Consider the following 15241-nt stretch of genomic DNA (forward strand, 5'->3'; position numbering starts at 1 on the left):
CCAATATTTCTGCTTAGAGAATCCCTTGGACAGAGGAGCCTGGTGGGCTGCAGACCATGGGGTCACAGAGTCAGACGCAACTGAGCATGCACCAACTCCCTTAAGCCAGCAGGAGACACTGGAAATACTGGTCTATTTGTTTCTAAAAGAACATTTTGAAAACAATTGAAATAAATCTTAAAAATGTCACCACCTTCAGAAAGCCTCCCCCTCATTAGATGCGCGCTCCCCTCCACTTGCACTCAACAGCATCTTATGTCTCCCACTGCCAGTGGTGTCACTGGCAACCTTAGAGCCTGAGGATCCACGTCCTTTCCACCAGAGAGGATGAGCAGGATGGTGGGACCTGTCCGTCACCATTCTATCTGCAAAGCTTGAAGCCCTCCGTAGACATTTGCTGGTGTCTAGGCGATAAGTCCAGAGAAGGCAATGGCACCCCACTCCATTACTCTTGCCTGGAAAATCCCATGGACGGAGGAGCCTGGTAGGCTGCAGTCCATGGGGTCACTGAGAGTCGGACACGGCTGAGCGACTTCACTTTCATTTTTCACTTTCATGCATTGGAGAAGGAAATGGCAACTCACTACAGTGTTCTTGCCTGGAGAATCCCAGGGAAGGGGGAGCCTGGTGGGCTGCTGTCTGTGGGGTCGCACAGAGTCGGACACAACTGAAGTGATTTAGCAGCAGCAGCAGTAGCAGCTGATAAATCATGTCCTGCTCTTTCTGATCCCATGGACTGCAGCATGCCAGGCTCTTCTGTCCATGGGATTTCCCAGGCATAAAAACTAGAGTGGGTTGCCATTTCCTTCTCAAGAGGATCTTCCTGGATCAGGGATCAAACCCACATCCCGCATTGGCAGGTAAATTCTTCACCACTGGACCATCAGTAAACATTTAGTGACTGAATATTACTTAGGACTGAAAACAATTTTAAAGATCACCAAGTTCAAACTCCATATAGATGACTAAGAAAACCATAGTCTTCTTCACAAAGGTTGACTTGCCAGGGCCAGGGTCCCCATTTCCACTCCGAGACTCTGTTACCTCACTATGCTGAATTTTAAATGCCACTTTTCAGCACTCCCACCTTTTACACATTACACTTTACTTTGTCAGTTCAGGAATACAAAAAATGTTTGGGTTGTAACAGGGTTTTGCTCACACAATTGTCTTTTTTCCCTATTAAATGTAAAAGCACACTCTGAGAAAATAGATCTGCTAATTGAATTTATTTCTAGATTTATTTTACATGTTTTGAGTTTTGTTATAAATGCAGCTTTGAAAGGTTGAATTTGAAACAATTTAGTGGCCTTTTTTTCCTTTTCTCGGTTTCTAAGACACAGAGGAGAGCCTGAGAACAAGAGAACGTACATGGCTGTCAGAAGGTAGGGCAGGCAGTTTCATGCCCAGGATGCATGGACACCTGTGGCTCCAGCAACAGTTAGAACCAGACACGGAACAACAGACTGGTTCAAAATCAGGTAAGGAGTACATCAAGGCTGTATATTGTCATCCTGCTTATTTAACTTATATGCAGAGTACATCATGAGAAACGTTGGGCTGGATGAAGCACAAGCTGGAATCATGATTTCGGGGAGAAATATCAATAACCTCAGATATGCAGATGACACCACCCTTATGGCAGAAAGCAAAGAAGAACTAAAGAGCCTCTTGAAAGTGAAAGAGGAAAGTGAAAAAGTTGGTTTAAAACTCAACATTCAGAAAACTAAGATCATGGCATCTGGTCCCATTGTTCATGGCAAATAGATGGGGAAACAATGGAAACAGTAGACTTCAGTTTTTTGGGCTCCAAAATCACTGCAGATGGTGATTGCAGCAATGAAATTAAAAGACACTTGCTCCTTGGAAGAAAAGTTATGACCAACCTAGACAGCATATTAAAAACCAGAGACATTACTTTGCCAACAAAGGTACGTATACTCAAGGCTATGGTTTTTCCAGTAGTCATGTATGGATGCGAGAGTTGGACGGTGATGAAACCTGAGTGCTGAAGAACTGATGCTTTTGAACTGTGGTGTTGAAGAAGACTCTTGAGAGTCCTTTGGACTGCAAGGAGATCCAACCAGTCCATCCTAAAGGAGATCAGTCCTGAATATTTATTGGAAGGACTGATGCTGAAGCTGAAACTCCAATACTTTGGCCACCTGATTCGAAGAGCTGACTCATTTGAAAAGACCCTGATGCTGGGGAGGATTGAGGGCAGGAGGAGAAGGGGACGACAGAGGATGAGATGGCTGGATGGCATCACGGGCTCAATGGACATGGTTTGGGTAAACTCCGGGAGTTGGTGATGGACAGGGAGGCCTGGCGTGCTGCAGTCTATGGGGTTGCAAAGAGTCGGACACGACTGAGCGACTGAACTGAACTGAACTGTGTGCTGGGTCCCACGTTTGGTTCTGAGTCAGTCATTTATAGTCGATACTCTCAACTTCTTCAAATGGTTTGGTTGACAGTCTTCAGACTTGCAGGGGCACCCAGGTCAGAAGTTTGCCACCTTTTAACAAGGTCGTTCATTTCCTCTCAGGTGCCTTGGCAAACATCCTGGGGCCTGGCTGACCCCCGAGGCCGCCTGCCTGCTGCAGGTTCCCCCAGGCGAACTTCAGGAAGACTCAGATGTTATTTTTAAATGCCCTCAATTCGACTCAGTTGTTAGGCTCAGATATAAGAAGTGTGAGGCCCTACAGGAATCCTTTCTCCCCGGACAGGCTGCGGCGCTGATGAGGATGCATCAGGTGCATAAAAACAGGGTGCGAAGCAAAAACGCCAAGAGAAGCCCAGGAAGTCAAAGACCTCCAGGCTTGAGACCTCCAGCAGGTTACACCCCACCCCCCCCACACGCTTCTCCAACGTCCACATATCTAACCCACAGGAAGCCTTCCAAGGCTTATGGCTAAAGAGCTGCTGAGCATATGTATTGTTTTAATCTCATCACGTAAGATTTTCCTCTCCCTGCTCTTTCCAGACTGAAGGGGCGAGTCTGGACATGACCTTTCCCGGAAGGGCTGAGATGGGTGTGAGCCTCTGACAGGGACGCTTTGCAGCTTTCCTCACTGGAGGCACAGAGGAAGCAACGTGTGAACAGCAGGAGTCGGTGTGCTAACACTCACACACGTGCACACACCCTGGAAGCCCCAGAGCCTCGCAGAACGAGGGGCTTCAGGAGCAGACTCAAGTCAGGAGGAGCAGAGGGGCTCCGGACCGAAGCACAGAGGGGCCGAGGGCGGAGGGAAGGGGTCTGAGGAGGCGCCGGCCCACCCGGTGAGCCTCCCGCCCTCCCGGGAAGAGCAAGGACGGGAGACCCAGCAGGGCGGGCGGCCGGGGCAACTGAAGAAACGAGGGTACCCGGGTCCCTTCAGAAGAACAGCGTCACGGTGCTCGCTTCCCAGAGCCGAAGGAGGTGACAGTCCCCCCGCCACCTGCCCAAGGCTGGGCTCCAGTTTTAACTTGGGGGCCAGAGGGGTAAAGAGCTATTTCTAAACATGGACCCGTTTTGCCTTATTTTTTCAATTTAGTACAGTTCAGTCGCTCAGTCATGTCCGAGTCTTTGCAACCCCATGAACTGCAGCACTCCAGGCCTCCCTGTCCATCACCAACTCCCGGAGTTTACTCAAACTCATGTCCATCGAGTCAGTGATGCCATCCAGCCATCTCATCCTCTGTCATCCCCTTCTCCTCCTGCCCTCAATCCTCCCCAGCATCAGGGTCTTTTCAAGTGAGTCAGCTCTTCAAATCAGGTGGCCAAAGTATTGGAGTTTCAGCTTCAGCATCAGTCCTTCCAATGAACACCCAGGACTGATCTCCTTCAGGATGGACTGGTTGGATCTCCTTGCAGTCCAAAGGACTCTCAAGAGTCTTCTCCAACACCACAGTTCAAAAGCATCAATTCTTTGGTGCTCAGCTTTCTTTATGATCCAACTCTCACATCCGTACATGATCACTGGAAAAACCATAGCCTTGAGTATACGTACCTTTGTTGGCAAAGTAATGTCTCTGGTTTTTAATATGCTGTCTAGGTTGGTCACAACTTTCCTTCCAAGGAGCAAGTGTCTTTTAATTTCATTGCTGCAGTCACCATCTGCAGTGATTTTGGAGCCCAGAAAAATAAAGTCAGCCACTGTTTCCACTTATTTCTTCATCCCCTTATAAAACCCTGGATGCGGGGCAGGGGTGCTACGTGCTGTGGGTGCACACCTGCAAACCCAAACTCTGCAGCAGCTCCCCCACGGCCCTGCAGCGCCAGCTGGGAGCGCTCTGCTCGCTCTGAGCCCCGGATGAGAGACCGCGTCCCTGCATCGAACCGCGAGGCCAGACCCCCGGCAACATCAGCGACCAGAGTACCCTCCAGCATCAGGGTCTTTGAAAATTTTTCCTTTTCTTCTCTCCTCGGGCTGTAGAGGCTTGTGCTTAGTCTCAGCAATCATGACTTTTCTCTGTAAATAAGATGGGAGGGAATTTCTGACCAGAGAACGCTGCCTGTCCACGGGGTTTGGGGCAACTGGGAGACTGGCCTGAGGGTTTCCAGGGGCTCCCTCCACTGGACCCAGAAGCCTTTTCTCCTCAGGGTTCCCCGCACTCTGCAGCAAGAGAAGCCGCCGCAGTGAGAAGCCCGGGCACCGCAGCCAGAGGGAGCCCCCCTCTCAGCACCGAGGGAAGAGCCTGTGCGGCACCGAAGACCCGGCACAGCCAAAAACAAATAAACACATAAATACATAAAAAATTTTAAGAAAAGGAGTGTCAAGCTCCCTTCCCATGTGGTTCCTGCGATCCAGGTACCGTTAGGTTATTTTTCAGTACTTTCTGTTCCTTTCATTTGGAAGGCGACAGAGGAGGTACAGCATCTGGGGGTTCCACAGGATCTGTGACTTCTTTTTCCTCCTCTCCGATTGCTCTGGGGTCTGCTGAGTTCAAGACACAAACCCACAGACACTGGGTGTCTTAAGCATTCACTGTGGTATGAAAAAAAAAAACTAATTTTTTTTTTTTTTATAATTTCTGGGGGGAAAAATGTTTGGAGTAGTTTTATGTTCTTAAATTAGATTTCAGTGTCGCCAATCCTTCCATCCTCTGCCCTGGTCTTTCTCATGCCCTCCAGCGCCTCTCCGAGCACTGGGACAGAACGTTCAGTTCACACCAGGCAGCAGGTTGTTAGCGTGCCCACCACCCACAGGACGACAGGCCAGGGTCCCCTTCCTTCCCTTCACGACCCTGATAAGAATCGCCACAAACCCACCTGTGTTCCAGGGACAACAGGATGCCGCCCCAGGTCATTTCATTGTCTTTCCTCAATATTCCTCAGCCTCCACATGGATAAAATAAGATTAATCCAGAAAAATCTCTAACACCCCTTGCATGCTTCTGCTCCGTTGCATCCAACTCTGGGGACTGTGGTCCACCAGGCTCCTCTCTCTCTCCACGCAAGAATACTGGAGCGGGTTGCCATGCCCTCCCCCAGGGGATCTTCCTGACCCAGGGATTGAACCCATGTCTCCTGCACTGCAGGTGTAGATTCCTTACCCCTTCCAGCTCTATAATCCCATGATCTTAAAACATATCCCCCATCCTCAGCTCAGTTGGATGTCCTGACACCTTCATGTGCTTCCAAGTATTTCTCTAGTGAGTTCAGTCTGGGCAGTTTGGAGATTTGTATGATAAATAAACCATCCTGTACACAGACAGGAAGCCCCAGTCACAGATCAAGGACCGAAGGCAACACTGCCCGCCGGAAAAGAACTCTCAAACCTTTTTGACTGGACAGGCAGGATGGGCCGATTCCTTTTGCACCTTTTTAATAGCTCACACACTTCTTTTTCTCTCGGATTTAAAAAAAAAAAACAACTCATAGCTTAACTTTTGAGGATATTAAAACGTGAGTCAAGTCAACACACACAAGGACGAGGTGGAGCAGAGCTCGGCGGGTCAGATGGCCAGTGCGCCTGTTGCTACATTCCCATGGCAAAGAGCCCTCCGCTGACACTCTGCACCTGGCTCCTGGCTCGGAGCGGGTGGCCTGTGATCAGCCAAAATGGAACAAAATTCTGAGCATGAAATGAGCTGCTGAAGACAATTCACAGGCACCCCAGCAACGGACGAGGCTTTCTCAGGTATTAGAGTCTGTCCTGGGCAAGCCTGTGCGTGTTACCATCTGTGTGGAATACTGGGGCCAACAGAGGACTCGGAACCGAATCACAGACAGGACCAGAGGTGGTCGACAGCCTCTCTGTTAGCACCTCAGCCATGCCGGATTCTTTGCGAGTCTATAGACTGTAGCCCGCCTGGCTCCTCTGTCCATGGAATTCTCCAAGCAAGAACACCAGAGTGGGTTGCCGTGCCCTTCTCCAAGGGGATTTTCCCAACCCAGGGACTGAACCTGGGTCTCCTGCGCTGCAGGCAGATTCTTTGCTCTCTGAGCCACCAGGGAAGCTCTTTTAGGGAACCATGAACCCGGCCTCTCACCCTCTTGGTCCCCACCCAACTTTCCTCTCTTATCCCTTCTATGGGATGGACATCCTCAGAGTTCTCTCCTGGCCTCTATCTTCTCTTCTTCTCCCTCTGTAGTCTCTCTCCAGTAAAATAACCCACTTCTAACACTTGAAACAAACAAACAACAACAACAAAAAAAACAGAACAATTGGAGCAAGTGCTTGGAGCACACGATTTAAGCGACAGTGGCCACAGAGGTCTGGCACGTGCCATCCAGATGTGTCCACTGCCCCTGCCTCCCCGCAATTCCTTTATTGGTTACAGGTATCACTTTGCCTGTCACAGCTCAGATTCTGCTCCACACGATGTGCTTTCAGCACTGGGTAACTCCCCTGCCTCCAAACTCGCCCCCTCCTCCACTGATCCTGCTTTTCAGTGAACAAGGGAGGCCACGGCCAGAGCAAGGGCCCACGCCCACGAGTTTACAGATGTTCACAGCTGGGCAGCTTCAGGGGTCATCTGTCCAGTGAAATGGATGTTGGATTATTCAAGCCAACAGGAGCATTTATAACACCTGATGAAAAGGCAGCAAGAAGCCCATGAAGCCAAGAAGGAACCGCCTATGATGTCGGCCAAGAGCAGTGAGAGCCCAGCCGGTTCACAGACTGTCCGGAGCAAACAAAGGGCGGTTCACGTCCAGTAAAGTTCATTTTCCAAAAACACCTGCACTGTGTTTGTGAAAGCCACGGTGAGAAATTTGCTGGATTTAGCCCACATGGCCGCCCAGAGCCGAACAGAACAAACAAGATAATAGGAAATTCTCCTCCGAACCCTGGGTAGTCCTGCCAGGGCTCACAGGACCACAGGTCTGTTCATTAGTAAAGCCCAAAGTCACACAGAATGAACTGGTTAGGCTTCCCATTAACAGTGTGTGCCCAAACAGAAGTGCAGGCATTAAAAATACTCAGCTCAGAGACACTCATCCACAGAAAATAACAGTTAAAAACACTCAGTTCAGAAACATTCATCAAGATAAAATAATAGTCTCCAGGCTACTTACATCTGTGTCGGGTCCTTTATCTGCCCCCGGACAAGAAAAAGTAACAAATTCATGGCACCTCTTGTGAACCACAAAACAGCAAACTGGTGGAGAGAAAAGAAAACTAAAATTAGAAGAGTGGATTGAATGTACAAAGCTTTGTCCTCCAAACAGGGCTACCTGCTGTCAGCAGTCAAATTAATTTCACTACAGACAGAATCTCACAAACAGCAATCAGACAGCATTTCACTGGAGGCTGGCCTCATTTGGTATTGCTTGGATTCCCGGATAACAGAACCACAGAATGCCCGCGCGGACACGGCACAGGAGACCTAAAGCTTAACTTGTCTGCTCTAAAGCTGAGGGGAGAGGACAGGGGTGGTGAGACCCTTCTCCTGAGGTGTAAACCAGGAAGCTACAGGTAAAGCACTCCGCACTCCCCTCCCCCCCACCGACACACTCAGGTGTGTAAACGTGGATAAACATTAGACCCTGTGAGTAAGATATAAGGAGAGTAACTTATTACAAATAATACATGGGTATCACCAAGAACTTCCTTAGCAGAATTCTGAACTTCAAGAACTCCTTAAGACACAAACCAGATCTACGGAAAACAGCCCTTTGAAGTGGAGAAAAGTTGGAAAGCATCCTCTCTCTTGAATCTACCAGCTTTGGGGGGGGTGGTGGTCACCCACAGATACTCCAAATGACTACGCAGCAAGTGTTTTCCAAGCAACAGGGTTTTCATAAGTCTTCCTGAAGATGAATCAATAAAAAAATCATGAGTTATAAACTAGTAAGTCAGATTTTTATGAATAGTGTAACATGGAGGACACACAAAAGATATAAATAAATGTCCTAGGCCATCCTCCCTCTAAAAGTGCAGCACCAGCTCCAGAGCGCACAACCTACGGCTCTCTTGTTTTCTGCTGAACAATAAGCTGGGCTTCCCCGTTGGATCAGACAGTAAAGACCCCGCCTGCAATGCAGGAGACCTGGGTTCCAACCCTGGGTCGGGAAGATCCCCTGGAGAAGGGAATGGCAACCCACTCCAGTATTCTGTTTTTGTTTGTTTGTTTGTTTTTTGAGGCTAACCACTTTACAATATTGTAATAGTTCTTGCCATACATTGACATGAATCAGCCATGGGTGTACATGTGTGCCCCATCCTGAACGCCCCTTCCACATCCTCTCCACCCCATCCCTCTGGGTCATCCCAGCGCACCAGCTTTGAGTGCCCTGTTTCATGCATCGAACTTGGACTGGCGATCTGTTTCACATATGGTAATATAGATGTTTCAGTGCTACTCTGTCAAATCATCCCACCCTCGCCTTCTCCCACAGAGTCCAAAAGTCTGTTCTTTACATCTGTCTCTTTTGCTTTCTCGCATATAGGGTCATCATTACCATCTTTCTAAATTCCATATATATGCATTAATATACTGTATTGGTGTTTTTCTTTCTGACTTACTTCATTCTGTATAATAGGCTCCAGTTTCATCCACCTCATTAGAACTGATTCAAATGTATTCTTTTTAATAACTGAGTAATATTCCATGGTGTATATGTACCACAGCTTCCTTATCCATTCGTCTGCCGATGGACATCTAGGCTGCTTCCAGGTCCTGGCTATTGTAAACAGTGCTGCGATGAACATTGCGGTGCACGTGTCTCTTTCAGATCTGGTTTCCTCGGTGTGTATGCCTAGCAGTGGGATTGCTGGGTTGTACGGCTGTTCTACTTCCAGTTTTGTAAGGAATCTCCACACTGTTCTCGCCTGGAGAATTCTGTAGGCAGAGGAGCCTGGAGGGCTACAGTCCACATGGTCGCAAAGCGCTGGACACGACTGAGCAACTAACACTTTCACTTTCAGCTAAAAAACATTCACTGAGGAATCCTGTGAGTCCTACACGGAAGGCAGGCGAGACCTCCCCAGACCCTGGCTGCCTTCTTCGCTGCTGAGGGCGCTTCGCCTCCTGCACACGTGTCAGGAGGCAGAGCCGAATGAAGAGGGCGGGAGAGGCTGGCAGTTTTGCTGAGAGCCGAGACTCCAAGATCAAGGGGGCACTCTGAGGCCTGGTGGGGATGCTCGGGACGTTTGTGCTCAGCACGAGCAGCCACTGAAGGGTCTGAACCCGAGGGACGAAAGCAGTGCTCCTGACGGGCCGATGGTGGCGACGGGAAGGGCTCACTGGGACAGGCCAGGGCCGTGAGGACTGGGCGGGGGCGTCCTAGGTGGTCTAGGACTGAAAGTGACGGCTGTCACTGTTCGGCCTGTAAGAGATGGAAGCGTGAGATGCCACGGGCACCGCAGAGGACCTGCCGGCTGACCACAGACACCGCTTGTCAGCCTCCTGCCATGGGCCACTCTGCCAGGTCACGTCACCTGCGTTAATTATCTCACCAAACCCTCACAACGCTACTTAATATGCTCCGACGTCTGTGTTTTATGGACGAGAAAGCATTGCGCTGATCTTTGGTGTCTAGTCTGTATAAGCTCATGATGTTTGCAGACAGGAGAGGGTGGGAGAGACGGGCGGATGGAGCGATGAACACGGCAGACGGACACAGGTCTTCTGGACAGTCATCCCTCTGTGCAGAGGAGCCAGGAGCCAAACTAAGGTTTGCTGGACCCACGCCCCCCGCCCATCTCACACTGGTGAATAGGAGAGGAAAAGGTGATGAAGGGGATGCCGAGTCTGACATGTGTGCATGGAAAAATAGTTCTAAGTATGTAATAAATATATAAAAGTGAATACAGATACATGGGTTGGCCAAAAGGTTCCTTAAGGTTTTTCTGTGATATTATGATGTTACCTTTTGGCCAACTGTGTGTGTGTGTGTGTGTGTGTGTGTGTGTGAGTGACAACCCAGAGGGTGAAGCTGTGGGTGTAGGTGTCAGGGAAGCAGGATAAAGGATGACTGCTTTCTTTTTAAATAGCTTTAAGATGGTCATAACACAACGTCAATGCAAAAGTGTATCTTTAAAAAACAAAACCCTCAGGCTGCCACAGCAGGCAGAATGGGGCACTTAGGGAGCCGTCCGCAAGAAGGTGGACGGTTCGCGAAGCCCTCCCTTCTGGACCTGGAAGCCGGGTGAGGTGCCGGCCGCGGGCGCCCCTGGGGCGGGACCCCGCGGAGGCGCCCCCGGCCCTCGCTGCCCCAGCGCCCCGCCGCAGGCTCCTGAGGACCGACGGACGGCAGCGCGGACGCTCAGACCAGGCCCATCAGCCACGGTCCCCGACACGGCCTCGGCTCCACTGCGGACTGAGGAAGACAAGGGCCACAGGGCCTGTTTCCTCTCCAGGGTTCACTGCGGACAGGAGCATGCGGGGCCCCTGCTCCTGCGCCAGCCTCCCAGCGCTCCCTCTGCTCCAGGCGGCGCAGGTCCCCGCGGCCGCTGGGGTCCGCCTGCCAGTGCGCTCTGCTCTCCAGCGGGAGCTGCACAGACCGTACCCCCGGAATCCCCAGTCCAGCCGCATCCCGGAATCAGCCCCGCACTGAACAGTATGATATGAAAGGGAAGCCAAGGCCCCGAGATCATTTCCTCCCCCACCGCCACGAAGTGACTGGGCTCCCCGGGAGGGCAGAGGAGGTCCAGAGAGCGCTCCGGAGTTACCCAGGTGGGTTCAAGGACTCAGATCTGGACGAGATAAAGAAACCTGCGGCTCCCCCTCCCTCCTGGGGGGTGGGGGGCTGATTAGGGAGTGGGAGCAGGGAGACCCTCTCCATTCAAGCCCACAGTTTGTTTGCAAAGATAAAAGGTTTGGAAGTGCATGCTGGTGACAGTTGTACAATCTTGTGTATACACTAAGTCCACTCTGCCCTACAAGTAAACATGGCTAAAATCGTAACTTTTAAGTTACATACACTTTGCTGTTGTTGTTGAGTGGCTAAGTCATGTCTGACTCTCTGCGACCCCATGGACTGTAGCATGCCAGGCTCACCAAAATAAAATTTAAGTTACGCATCAACCTGGAGTGAGATTTATGAAGTTATAAATAAGGTACACAGACATGGAGTCTTGCTTATGTAGATTTACGGCTTTTTTTTGTTCCCAGTGGACCTGGCTGCAAAACCAAGGAAGTATTTACTTCCATTTCATTAGGTTCTACATAAAGTCCATGCCAGATTAGAGGGGAGATGCGGGGAAAATTGAGTTTTCAGAGCCAAGGACTCACACGATCTCAGAGGATTAGAAATGGGCTCCTCCGACCTTCACATCTCTGTGCAGAGTCAGCAGCAGCAGCAGTGATGGAAACCAGGGCCTCACCCCCCGATCCTGGCTCTCCACGCAACCCCCGGGGACCATCTGTCACCTCTTTACATGCAAAACAGGGTTATCCTGCTTACACATCACGTGGACCACAGGCTTGTTGAGGGGAGAAAATACATACTTAGGTATCACCTTCCATTTTGTTTAAACAATAATTTCCTTTCACTCTCAAGTCTTAAGTCCATATCATTTCAAATTCAGTTCATAGTGACATAAAATGGAACATGTGCATAAAAATCCCGTTGTCCAAAATTAATGGGGTAAAAGCCATTATGTAACAAACCTGCAATTCAAAAAAGGATCCTACTAAATTTAATAGTTTGACTTCATTTAGAGCGGAAGACAGGCAGCCAAGCTTCTGCGAGCTCCTTTTTTAAATACATAAATGGCTGCCATCATGTGAGATGGTTTTAATTAAATCTTGCTTAGCTGGAAGGGATTAATGAAAGGTAACGTCACATCAGAACACAGTGAAAGGAAAACCTCTAAGGCGAGCAAACTGCTTTCAGCTTTGCGGGGAAAGTAACGAAAAACTGAGCATATATTCTATTCGCATGTTAAAAGAAAATTATTGGTTTCAGGTTTGTAACAATTGCAAACGGTCTTCTTGTGTGATGCATGTTAAAGTTGTAGGAAAACAAGCCAACTCAATGTGCTTTATCACACAGTGTGATATGCCATTCTGCAGCCAGCATGCTGATTCTGCCCTAAGCCTTTGTGCACATTCTCCTGAGTAAACCCTGTCAAAACCCCCAATATTCAATATTTCCTCCTTTCCCCAGAGGAATCGCCTTTAACCTCCTCCTCAACTTTCTATCACCAAGTCCCACAGATGCTTCCTCCTTTGTGTCAGTCCCTGCTTGGAGCTGAGATGTATTTCACCAGGTGTGAAGGGCAGAGACCAGAGGTGGTCCTCGTGTTCCTGGCCAGAGAATCTAGGCCAACGGTGTGGGCACGTTGAAGCCAAGAGGAGAGCCCTGGGGTGAAACAGAGCAGAGAAGACCAAGAGGGAGAGGCAGACAGACAGACAGAGAAGCAGGTCTGTGTCAGCCTGGCATTCAGCTTCCATATTACCCATGTCTATGATCCATCAACGGAGGTCATTCTGCTGCTTTTCACTTTGCACCCAAGTCCTGCATTTCGGACTCTTCTGCTGACTATGAGGACTACTCCATTTCTTCTACGAGATTCTTGCCCACAGTACTTTGGTCACCTGATGTGAAGAGCCAACTCACTGGAAAGTCTCTGATGCTGGGGAAAACTGAGGGCGGGAGGAGAAGGGGTGGACAGAGGACGAGACGGCCGGATGGCATCGTCGATTCAATGGACATGAGTGTGAGCGAGCTCCAGGAGACAGTGAAGGACAGAGACGGTCGTGCTGCCGCCCACAAGGTGGCAGAGAGTCAGATAAGACTTAGCGACTCAACAACAACAAATGACCCATCAAACACCCTTCACGTTTTTCATTCTCTTGCGACTTGGCCTGGTGGTTGGGTGGCTAAGACCGTGCTGCCAGTCAGGGGCCCTGGGTTCCACCCCAGTCAGAGAAGTGGGACCCACGCACCACAGCGGGGAGGGTCCACCTGTGGGGAAGGCCTGGCGCAGCCAAATAAGCAAATATTTTAAAAAATAATGACAAATACTCGAAAATGTTCATTCCCTTCATATGCAGCTGCCCTTCACACGTATGATCTAACTGAACACACCTGAACACGGAAGCTCCTGAGCACATACTTTTTACTGCTAATGCCCACTGGAACCTAGCTTTCTGCACGAGCAGCTGAAAGAGTCCTAAATGACAAAAAAGACCAGAAGGCGGTGGAAATGCGTGGAGCAGACCAGGGGGCCTGCCTGCTGCAATGACACCGCGAGGCTGTAAGAGGCAAAGTGCGTGCCACTTGCTTAAGGTCACCCCTGGTCTTTCCAAGAAAGGCAGGAAAAGCTGCTGCAGGTGCAGGGTTCCCGAAGGATGTAAGACGGTAAAAACACTCAGGAATCAGGCTTCATTTCTCAGTGCAGATGAAGAAGGGACGCCTGCAGTGCAGACGAAACCTCCGGCTCACGACTGCATTCCATCTGACCTGGAGCACTCAGCAGGGATAAGCCTGTCTCTGGCTGCAGTGGGACTGAGTGTCAGGAAGTGTAACCCATGAATCTCGGCTTTTCTCTGTCTCTTTGGCCAAATACGTGTTTTTCTCAGTGTGTCTGTGCAAGGTTTATTCAGTCTTTTAATAACTTACAAACTTATAATGACTTCACTCTTGCTCATTCCGTTCCTCAGCAAACATTTGTAAAGCACCTACTGTCCACCCCTGCTCCCCAGGATGGACCAGACACGCAGAGTTTGCCTTGCAGGAGCACCGAGGCCAGTTAAAAAGAAGGGCATGCAGAGGAAGAGGTGCCTCTCTCGCTTTCTCTGTCCCCACCGCTTCCTCCCTTCATCTCCCGCTTTTGTCTCCTTCAGTTATAATGCAAAGACCAGGGTAGGTTTTATGTTATTGAACAGCTTTTACCTTTGTCTTTATTTATTTATTTTTGATGTAGACCATTTTCAAAGCCAATGCAGATGCCAGAGACTCGGGTTTGACCACTAGGTCGGGAAGATCCCCTGGAGAAGGAAATGGCAATCCACTCCAGTGTTCTTGCCTGGAGAATCCCATGGACAGAGGAGCCTGGAGGGCTATACTCCATGGGGTCACAAAGAGTCAGAAACGACTTAGCAGCTAAACTACAACAATATACATACATACACTCATATACAAAATACACACACACACACACACACACACACACACATATACACACACACACACACACAAAAACCAAGGCAGTATCTAGAAAGTTAATAATTCAATAAATAAAAATGATACTCTGATTGGGTATGTGTGCTTAAGGACAGAGCAACACCCTGGTTCTCAAATGGAACCCAGTTGCTAAGAGAAGATAAGTCTGCAGCATCCAGGTAAAGCTTTCTACAAAAATCAACTTCAGATTTCACCTAACGGGGATGAACAGGGACAGGCTGGCAGCTCTGTGGGGCGGCACATGCCCGTCGGGAAACTCCCTGCCTCCCCAGTGAACAGTGAGCTCAGCTTTAGGCCCAAAGCAGCAGCGAGCAATAGACAAGCATGTGTGAGCAATAACAAGCATGTGAATTAGGGTTCCGCACACACTTCCATGGGGAAAACTAAAGGCCCGCAAAGATTATGGGTGCCTGTCGGCAAAAAAAGTTATTTCAAACCTAAATTGCTGATGTGAAATGGAAAGGGTGCAATTCAAAAGCATCAGGGCCATTTGCAGAGACTCATCTTGACACAGCTATTAGCGAGTTTAATAAAGTCAGAATTCTTAAAGGGTTCAGTAGAGAAGGCTAATCTGGAGTCCGAAGGTAAAAATTATTGGCTTTTTTTACATGCCCTGCTTTATATATTAGCTAGAATTTGCAATGAAAATCATAACAATGACTCTATTTGCTTGATGCTTGT

At 49.3% G+C, this 15241-nt stretch overlaps 1 protein-coding gene across 2 annotated transcripts in view; it reads right to left on the reverse strand.

The window, feature by feature from the left end:
- Positions 1-15241, reverse strand: part of PRKCA (protein kinase C alpha) — a 288264-nt gene that overhangs the window by 149739 nt on the left and 123284 nt on the right. For both annotated transcript variants that reach the window (XM_065910845.1, XM_065910844.1), the window contains exon 3: positions 7502-7584. In XM_065910845.1, coding sequence (XP_065766917.1) covers positions 7502-7584 — 83 coding nt within the window. The remainder of the gene's footprint in view (positions 1-7501; positions 7585-15241) is intronic.

This window comes from Muntiacus reevesi, chromosome 18, assembly GCF_963930625.1.
Source record: "Muntiacus reevesi chromosome 18, mMunRee1.1, whole genome shotgun sequence".
In the NCBI taxonomy this organism is placed as follows: Eukaryota; Metazoa; Chordata; class Mammalia; order Artiodactyla; family Cervidae; genus Muntiacus; species Muntiacus reevesi.